This window comes from Melospiza melodia, chromosome 18 (assembly GCF_035770615.1).
Source record: "Melospiza melodia melodia isolate bMelMel2 chromosome 18, bMelMel2.pri, whole genome shotgun sequence".
In the NCBI taxonomy this organism is placed as follows: Eukaryota; Metazoa; Chordata; class Aves; order Passeriformes; family Passerellidae; genus Melospiza; species Melospiza melodia.
The window spans coordinates 1,017,306-1,026,934 of record NC_086211.1 but is presented as its reverse complement, the minus strand read 5'-3'; the positions used below and the strand labels follow the sequence as shown (position 1 = coordinate 1,026,934).

Here is a 9,629-nt window from a genome sequence, read left to right as displayed (position 1 = left end):
AATTTCTGGAAGGAGAGGTGAACAGGGGCACTTTAATTTCCTTCCTGAAGTTAGTGCTCCAAAGCTGCAGCAGGACATGGTTTCTGCAAGTAAGATCCTGCCAGAAATCATTCTTGCAGCTAAATACACACAGCCTATTGCAGTCATTGTTAACAGTCATGGCTTAATTGTTTCCCTAAGAAAGACAGAAAAAGATGCTGCTTCCTCAAAATTCACAGGAGCTCCGTGTTAGCCCTTCCCAGAGAGAAAGATTCACCTTGGGAAGATGAACCAAATCCTTATACAGGGGCCAGGACTGAGCTGGCCCTGAGTCTCACTGAGGGAGGGAGCTCCAATGAGGCACCAATATGTGAATTCTGCAGTAATCTTGTTCCAAATCTGCAGTTCCGGAATCTTGTTCCATAGTCTGCCTGGGGCAGCCAAGCCCACTGCTGAACTGAAGTCTTAGAAAACATTTAAAAATGCCCAGAGAAACAAGGATATCTTCATGTTTTCTTCTTCCTTTCCAACGTCATAGGAGGGTTAAAGATTTCCTTTAAGTTCCTCCAGATCCCTTTGGAATAAATGTTTCTGTAGACGAGGGGTCTGTCATGAGGCTGTGAGGGGACAGGGGGGGAGTCCCCAAATCTTCGGGATTTGCACCATTCGTTGGTGGTCTGGTTGGTGAGGGCCAAATACAGACTGAAGGAGAAATATCCCCCCAGCACCAGGGTGAGCAGGATGACAAAGCCCAGCATGAAGACAATCCTGGGGAAAGTCAAGAAAAGGTGCTGCAGAGAAAGAGAAAGGTAAATTAAAATGTGGGAGGGTTGAATCCCATGGGCACTGCACAGCCCCAGCTGGAATGCACATCCATGTGCACGTGGAACTGTATCTGCATTCTGTGGGCGGTCCTGCTTTAACACCTCCACAAAGGTACCTCAGGGACTCCCAGCTGTTTCCTAAACCTTACTACATCAGCTAGTCACTGGGATGGAAATTCCTTCTCTATGAACCACATATGAACTGAGTGACAGATCCTGGAGACAGGAACCTGTAGGATGGGAGGTGCTGTGAGAAAAACCCCCCATTTCTGAAGGATTCAGCAGTGGCAGCTTTCTAAATCTAGTTATAAAACAGCTAAAACACCCTGCAGCCTGTCCCAACACCCTGCAGCCTGTCCCCAACCCTGCAGTCTGTCCCAAAACCTTGCAGTGTGTCCCCAAACCCTGCAGTCTGTCCCAACACCCTCCAGTCTGTCCCAAACCCTGCAGTCTGTCCCAAAACCTTGCAGCCTGTCCCCAAACCCTGCAGTCTGTCCCAAAACCTTGCAGTGTGTCCCCAAAACCCTGCAGTCTGTCCCCAAACCCTGCAGTCTGTCCCAAAACCTTGCAGCCTGTCCCCAAACCCTGCAGTCTGTCCCAAACCCTGCAGTCTGTCCCAAAACCTTGCAGCCTGTCCCCAAACCCTGCAGTCTATCCCAAAACCTTGCAGCCTGTCCCCAAACCCTGCAGTCTGTCCCAAAACCTTGCAGTGTGTCCCCAAAACCTTGCAGCCTGTCCCCAAACCCTGCAGCCTGTCCCCAAACCCTGCAGTCTGTCCCCAACCCTGCAGTCTGCCCCAAAACCTGCAGTCTGTCCCAAAACCTTGCAGTGTGTCTCCAAAACCTGCAGCCTGTCCCCAAAACCCTGCAGCCTGTCCCCAAACCCTGCAGCCTGTCCTCAACCCTGCAGTCTGTCCCAAACCCTGCAGTCTGTCCCAACACCCTGCAGCCTGTCCTCAACCCTGCAGCCTGTCCCCAAACCCTGCAGCCTGTCCCAAACCCTGCAGTCTGTCCCAAAACCTTGCAGTGTGTCCCCAACACCCTGCAGTCTGTCCCAACACCCTCCAGTCTGTCCCAAACCCTGCAGTCTGTCCCCAAACCCTGCAGTCTGTCCCAAAACCTTGCAGCCTGTCCCCAAACCCTGCAGTCTGTCCCCAACCCTGCAGTCTATCCCAAAACCTTGCAGCCTGTCCCCAAACCCTGCAGTCTGTCCCAAAACCTTGCAGCCTGTCCCCAAACCCTGCAGTCTGTCCCAAAACCTTGCAGTGTGTCCCCAAAACCTTGCAGCCTGTCCCCAAACCCTGCAGCCTGTCCCCAAACCCTGCAGTCTGTCCCCAACCCTGCAGTCTGCCCCAAAACCTGCAGTCTGCCCCAAAACCCTGCAGCCTGTCCCCAAACCTTGCAGCCTGTCCCAACCTTGCAGTCTATCCCAAAACCCTGCAGTCTGCCCCAAAACCTTGCAGTGTGTCCCCAACACCCTGCAGCCTGTCCCCAACCCTGCAGCCTGCCCCAACCCTGAGTCCGCCCCCGTGCTGGAGGAACAGAAGGCAGCTCCTGACAGCAGAGCAGCAGCCAGAACGTGGCACAGCACTGACCTGGACGAGGAGGGGGATCCCCAGGGGCCGCTCCTGGCCCTGGGCATCCAGGTGGGTGCCGTGCAGGGCGCTGGAGAGCAGCAGCACGCGCACGAGCAGCGCGGCGGTGACGGCGGCCACGGCGCCCGCGGTGGCCGTCAGGGACAGCAGGTAGAGCAGGAACAGCCCCGCGTTGCCAGCCCCGATGCAGTTGTTCACCCACACGCAGTGGTGGTCGAAGCGGTGCACGCACGCCCTGCACACGCCTCCGGGAGGCAGGGGCAAAACGAGAGCCCAGGGGTCAGAAGCCAGGAACTCCTCCGAGCGCCCTGGAGGGCTCCAGCCCCTGCCCGGGGGGCTCGGAGACCTCGGCACAGAGCCCCAGGCCCCCGTGCCTTTGATTCTGACCCACGGAGAAAATTACCACCTTTATATAAAGAATTAAAGCCAAGAAAGTTTAAGTAGAATAATAGTTAGCGTGTCACAGGGTGAAAAGTAGATTTTTGAATTTTTAGAATGGGGGCTAGGGGTCCCAAAATGGAGGAATCTGGGCGTACCCTGTCCTTCTTTCTCCATCCCAGCCCCCATCTTCTGGGTGATGCTGGCACTTTGGGATTGGTTTAAGGCAGAAGCTCACTGTCTGACATAGGTGATAGGTATTGGGAAGTTATGGTAAATAATGCACACATAGTTTTTAGTATAAAAGATGACACCAGTGTGCCTCAACCCAACCTGCCAGACAGACCTATGGCAGGTTGGAGAAGGAATGTTACAGATAAGAAATAATAAACAACCTTGAGAACAAGAACAGAGGAATCCTGACTCCTTCAACTGCCAGGCTGGAGAAAGAGGCTTGGACATATCTCAGAGTCTCTCTGACCAGCAGAGATTCTGAGCTCTTGGCACTTGGTTTTTAAGTAAGCAGTTGGATCTTTAGGTGTTTTTTAAGCTGGAAATATGTGGGAGTTGCAGTCAGGGTTTAGCTGGCAGCTTTTGAAGCAAATAAATTCAATTGTGGATCCTAAGCAAAACAACATATTCCATTTCCTCTTTTATTCACCAAGACTGCAGCTCCAAGGCTTTGGTTTCTCTGACAGCACTGCCTGGCAAAGCACCTGAAAGGCAGAGATTGGAGCTCCCACCTTTATTTCAGATGGTAAAATGAGGTGGTGGGCTTCTCATCCCTGGCAGGGTTCCAGTCAGGCTGGCAGGGCTTGGAGCACCCTGGGCTAGTGGAAGGTGTGGGGGGTGACATGAGATGGGCTTTAAAGATCCCTCCAGCCCAAACCAGTACAGGGTTCTGTGACTGTGAAACAATCCTGATCTGAGGTCCTGACAGGTGACAATTTCTGTTATCAGCTGTTCCTGACCCTGAATTATCCCTCAGAACTGGTAATTTCTGTGAGAAGCAATAGCACCCAACCAGCTCCAGGGACGGGCAAATGCAGCTGTGACCTGGCACCCCAGGAACACAAACCCAGCCCCGTGAGCCCTGAGCTGGTAACAGAACAGCTGTGGTGGGAACTGCAGCTCCTGGGGCAGAATTCCCTTGGGAAGCTCTTAGTGCCATGGTTATCAAGGAATCTCAGATCCTTACTGCAGTGCTTGGACCTGGCTGGTTTCTCCAGGGTGCACGTGGGACACACGAGGCCTCTCTGGAACAACACCCCATCGTAGGCATAAACCTTAGCCAGGGATGCAGCGTTGGATTTGGTCACTGTACCTGCCAACGAGACAGGAAAAAAGAACTAAACCGTGGGATTTGCAGCAGGTTTTTGTGTTTTCAGGGAGCAGGGTGTGATCTCACCAGGGTTGGCCCGCGAGCAGAGCAGGAGGCAGCCCAGGTTGCCAGCCAGCAGCAGGTAGGGCAGCAGCAGCAGCAGCAGGTGGAACTGCAGCTCCCTGCAGTACACGAACACCTCCCAGGTGTACTCCCCAAACACTGCAGCCTGCAGGGCCACGTGCAGCACCACAAACAAACGGCTCCTGCCAGCAAAGGGACAGGCTGCTTAATACCCAGCATCCTGATTAACAGGTCAAGTACGCCCAGAGGTGATCAAAGACTTCCCAAATGCAAGGAGACACCTCTTTTAGGTTTTCAGGCCAGCTTGGATTGCATATTAATAGTGTTTTCTCCATCCACTGCCTTCTCCTTCTCTTCTTCCCACATATGCTCCTTTAAATATGTCAGCTCAATTCCCTGCTTTATTCACATGTACTTTGGATTTTTTCCCCTGTCAGTACAAAGTCCTATAATCACTTGCTGCTGACAAAATATGCCTCAGCAATAGGCCACAAAACATTCTGCTCTGAAAGCAAAGAAAATAATCTTTAAAACTCTGCAATAATAGCTGGTAGGAAGTAAGGGTGGCAGGAGGTGGGCAGTGGGCACCAGTTCCAGGGTATGTGGAGATTCCCAGTGCCCCCAGCACCCTGGCAGTGCCACCTCTCTGTCTCAGGCTGTGTTAGAGCAGGGCATCAGCAGAACAGGCACCAAGCCAGCCCAGCACTGCCAGCACAGCTGCAGACCTGCAGCCCTGCAGTCACGGGCACAGCGAGCTGCTGTCCCCAGAGAAAAGGTGTTTGAACCCTTCCTGAGGCACCCGAGTTCACAGACACACAGGATGCAGCTGAATCCAGCAGGCTGCTCTGCAGCTTCCCCCCAGCCACCTGGACAGCCAGCCTGCTGGGCTGGCACTAATGGGATTGCAGGCAGAGGATGGAGATGAGTCTGTCTGGCTCCATCTGCAGCTGCCACAGAGGCTGTGGTGATTCCTGTGGGATGCAGGATCCCACCAGTGCCACCAACATCTGCTACTGAGCCACATTATCAACGTCTGTCAATATGTTCCAACATGTCAGGGCTCCACCCTCCAAACAATGAGCGAGGAAGGCAGAGGCAGCAGCGTGGCAAACCTCAAAGGGAACCTGGAATCCATCCTGGCAGGCATCCCAAATGGAGACAGAATTCCACAGGATGATGCTAGAGCTCTGGTGGCAGGAATCCCGACAGTAACCAGAAATAAGAGAAGAAAATAATTCCAAAGGCACAAAAGTGCAATACCTTGTGTGGAAGAGCCTGTGCAGTGCCCGCTGTGCCACCCTCTGCAGCTGGCTGGGGATCAGCAGTGACAGCACCTGAGGAAATGAAGGAAATGGCAGGAAATGTTACCTGACCATCCCTGCTGCCTCGGGGCAGGCTCAGATTGAAGTACAACCCTCCTCCCTCAGCTCTGCACCTGCACAGCCCCAGCACTGGGGAGGAGGCTCCTTTTCAGGAGAAGCAAAGGTGGGGGAGGAGACCTTCAAGACCATGAAGCCCAGCCATAACACAGAATCACAGAAGGCTGCACAAGCCCTTCAGTCTCCTGGATCCCAACCTGTGCCCAGTGCCCACCTTGTCGCAGCCCAGAGCTCTGGGTGCCACCTCCAGGTGTTCCTGGGACACCTCCAGGGATGGGGACCCCAAACCTCCCCGGGCAGCTCCCACGCCTGAGCCCCCTCTCCACGAAGGAGGAAGAGAGGCAGGAATGCTGCTGGGGTTTTCCACAGGGGTTCCACACTGCCCCCAGGCCCAAACAAACATATCTGGGTTAATGTGTGAAAGTTCTAAGGAGCTTAGGCTGGGTGTGGGGAGGGGCTGGGTTAAGCAGGGGATAGAACTGAGCAATTCCCCAGCTACAATATGCTCCATCAGCCCATCTGACAGATCAGGGGGGGAGATAAGCAAAGGGATAAAGCTTGTGGCCTCCAGAAAAGAAAGGGGGGGAAAAAAGAGCCAGCCAGATCCCCAAAAATGCAGTTTGTGCAGCTCCAGCCCATGGCTCCAGGTCTGACTGTCCTTTCAAGCACAGCTGAAGAAGGAGCTGCCCCTGACCATGGAGTGAGTCCCCCAGGCAGGGCTGTACCTGAGGAATTGCCTGCTCTGAGCTGACAGATCCCTGTAGCAGGAATTGCCTGCTCTGACAGATCTCTGTAGCAGGAATTGCCTGCTCTGACAGATCTCTATAGCAGGAATTGCCTGCTCTGACAGATCTCTATAGCAGGAATTGCCTGCTCTGACAGATCCCTGTAGCAGGAATTGCCTGCTCTGACAGATCTCTGCAGCAGGAATTGCCTGCTCTGAGCTGACACATCTCTATAGCAACACAGCAATTAGAGAGGCTGTGCCTATTTCTAGCTGACACAGAGGGAAAATATGCAGTGAGAGCTTCTTGCCTCAGATGTGAAAGACCAGGAGGCAAAAAGCATATGTGGAGCTGAGAAGATGCTAAATATTTTGGTGTGAACTGGTGCGTCTCAGCTCGGCGGCTCGAGGGATGAGTGTTTGCAAAAAGAAGATTTTTTTTTTTCCCAACTGTGCTGTAAAATGAAACACAACCCAGCAGAAAAGAGCCTGCAGAAAACCTCAGCACTCTGCAGCCTAATGCCAAGTGCCCTCAGCTGCTCCTCCAGGCCCTTCACCACCCCATGTCCATTTTCTGGATGCTCTCTAAGATCTTCAGACCCTTCTGATACTCTGGGGTTTGCATTGCTCCTTATCTTAAAATCATTTATCTTCTATTGTGACCTTACATTTAACATTGCCTGTATTCATATCCCAGGTAAAATATTGATTACATTAATTTGTATTTATTTCCCAGGCACAAGTATTGATTGGATTCCCCCAGACAGTGGCTTCATACCGCAGCAGTAATTTAATTGCTGCTGTTTAAACACTTCATAGCAGCAGCTATTAAGATATGGGGGAAAAAAATCAATTTCTCTGCACAGTGTGTCTATAAACCAAAAGGAAGTATAATGCCAGTAATAAAAAAAGTCTGTCTGAACTCCTGTGAACAGCATTAAACATAATTTTCAATTTAAGTGATAATTTTCTCATCCTTTACCTTCCAAAAATATTACAGCATTTTTTTTTCCTTTTCATTCAGACACAGCCCAACAGACAGAAAAATGAACTGGTGCTTTCCCAATTCCCCGTTTTTACAATAAAATGCCAATTCTTAATCCTCTTTTAAAGCTCTTCATTCCTGCTTCTTTCTTACTGAACAAGAGCCTGCAGCATTAGTACACACATTAAAGAGCTTTCCCTCAAATATCTGCCACCACTCATAATTCTCTCCCTATTTTAATCCTCAAACCTCCCCCACCTTTTTCTTCTTGATGACAGCAGCAACACCACAAAACTGCAAATCCCTGGGGCCCGATTCTTATTTAATTTTTCTGAGATGTGTTGTGGAGTTAGTGTGGAAGGCACTTCTGGCATGGTGGGAAGCTCCAACCTCACCCCAGACAGGCACGGGCAGGGCTGGGAGACCCAAATGATTTTTACAACCTGCTTGGGCAGGATTGAACCATCTCAGAGAAGTGTATTTCTGCTTCCTATCTCACTTCCTTGAGAGCAGGCATTAAAGCAGGATGGAATATATTATCACTCTGACCACACACACTGGCTTTTGTTGGGGTTTTTTTTTGATAACAAATACAGCAGTTGCACTAATTTTAGCACACAAAGCAGGGCAGGTTGCCAGCAGGGCAGCTGCTGGCTCCCCTGGCAGCGCAGAGCTGTACCTGGCTGGCCCTGGTGACACTCCTGGTGAGGAAGCTCTCCTGCCTTCCCGAGCTCAGGCACAGCAGGGCAGCCACGGCCAGCAGGGAGCACAGGTACAGCAGGAACAGCGTCAGGAAATCCATGCCGAGCCCTGCAAGGGAGAGGAGAGGCTGCTGGACCCCTGGGTGCCACCCTGCAGCAGAGCCTGGCATCCCCTGTGCCCTGCAATGGAGAGGAGAGGCTGCTGGACCCCTGGGTGCCGTCCTACAGCAGAGCCTGGCATTCCCTGAGCCCTGCAATGGAGAGGAGAGGCTGCTGGACCCCTGGGTGCCACCCTGCAGCAGAGCCTGGCATCCCCTGTGCCCAGGGATGGAGCAGCCCCTCCAGCAGCAGTCGGCACCGAGGGCAGCTTTATGTCTCTCTGCAAGAATCCCCAAATCCTTCAGGCTGGAAAAGCCCTCCCAGCCCATGCAGTCCCAGCTGTGCCTGATGCCCACCTTGTCCCCAGCCCAGAGTTCTGAGTGCCACCTCCAGGAAATCCTCGGGCACCTCCAGGGATGGGCACTCCAAACCTCCCTGGGCAGTTCCAATCCCTGAGCACCCTTTCCACGGGGAAATTCTCCGAAATATCCCACCTTGAGCCTCCCCAGCCCAGCCTGAGGCCGTTCCCTCTGCTCCTGTCCCTGGAGCACAGCCCGACATCCCCCGGCTGTGCCCTCCTGGAAGGGAATGCCAGAGAGGGAAAAGATCCCTGGGGATCCCCCTGTGCTCCAGGTGAGCCCTGCCCGGCTCCCTCAGGGGTTCCCCATCCCCTCCGGCCCCGTTCCCTTCCCTTCAGGGGTTCCCCATCCCCTCCGGCCCCCTTCCCTTCAGGGGTTCCCCAGCCGCTCCCGGCCCCGTTCCCTTCCCTTCAGGGGTTCCCCATCCCCTCCGGCCCCGTTCCCTTCAGGGGTTCCCCATCCCCTCCGGCCCCGTTCCCTTCCCTTCAGAGGTTCCCCATCCCCTCCGGCCCCGTTCCCCTCAGGGGTTCCCCATCCCCTCCCGGCCCCGTTCCCTTCAGGGGTTCCCCATCCCCTCCGGCCCCGTTCCCTTCCCTTCAGAGGTTCCCCATCCCCTCCCGGCCCCGTTCCCCTCAGGGGTTCCCCATCCCCTCCGGCCCCGTTCCCCTCCCGGGCGGTGCCGCAGCCCCGGGCTCACCGGGGCCGGCCCGGAGCAGCCGCGCCCGGCGGAAGCGGCGCCGCTCGGGGTTGGCGGCGGTTCCAGCGCCCTCCGGCGCCTCGGCGGCCCCGGCAGGGGAGCGGGGAGCGGGGCACGGCGGTGAAGCGGTAAAGCACCGGTGAAACCAGCCCGCGAACCCCGGCACCGGATCGGCACCGTGCGGGCTGATGCTGCCTCCGTGCCGCCGCTGCTCTCACCCGTCCCGTGCCGTTCCTCGGCCATCGTCAGGGATTCCGGCGGGCTTGTGGCCCTTGGTGAAGTCTCTAAAATAAATTTCCCGTGCTTTCCCCGAGCCGTGAGCCCACGTTCCCCGGTAGCCCTGATCCGCCCGGTCCCACCGTGCCCCAGGTGTCCCCGCACCTGCCGGGCTGAGCCGGGAGCGCGCGGGATGCTGAGCCCGGCCCGGCCCTCCGAGCTGTTGTGTGTCAACTGAAACCGCCGGGGCCGATCGGGTTACGGGGCCTGCCTGGAACTTGCCAGAGAA

General features: G+C 54.6%; 1 protein-coding gene across 5 annotated transcripts; it reads right to left on the bottom strand.

Annotated features, from left to right (window-relative positions):
• Window positions 1-12: 12 nt before the first annotated feature.
• On the bottom strand, window positions 13-9,144 carry ZDHHC4 (zinc finger DHHC-type palmitoyltransferase 4). 5 transcript variants are annotated; one of them, XM_063171582.1, is made up of 7 exons: window positions 9,125-9,144; window positions 7,948-8,078; window positions 5,441-5,514; window positions 4,184-4,362; window positions 3,974-4,099; window positions 2,398-2,642; window positions 13-770 (listed from the first exon to the last, which is right to left on the bottom strand). In XM_063171582.1, the coding sequence occupies exons 2-7, from the start codon at window positions 8,068-8,070 to the stop codon at window positions 486-488; spliced, it is 1,032 nt and encodes a 343-aa protein (XP_063027652.1). In that variant the 5' UTR covers window positions 8,071-8,078; window positions 9,125-9,144; the 3' UTR covers window positions 13-485. The 5 variants fall into 5 exon arrangements, with proteins under 5 accessions (XP_063027652.1, XP_063027650.1, XP_063027651.1 ...); XM_063171580.1 differs by lacking the exon at window positions 9,125-9,144 and adding an exon at window positions 8,425-8,744; XM_063171581.1 differs by lacking the exon at window positions 9,125-9,144 and adding an exon at window positions 8,563-8,744.
• Between the last annotated feature and the right edge of the window lie 485 nt (window positions 9,145-9,629).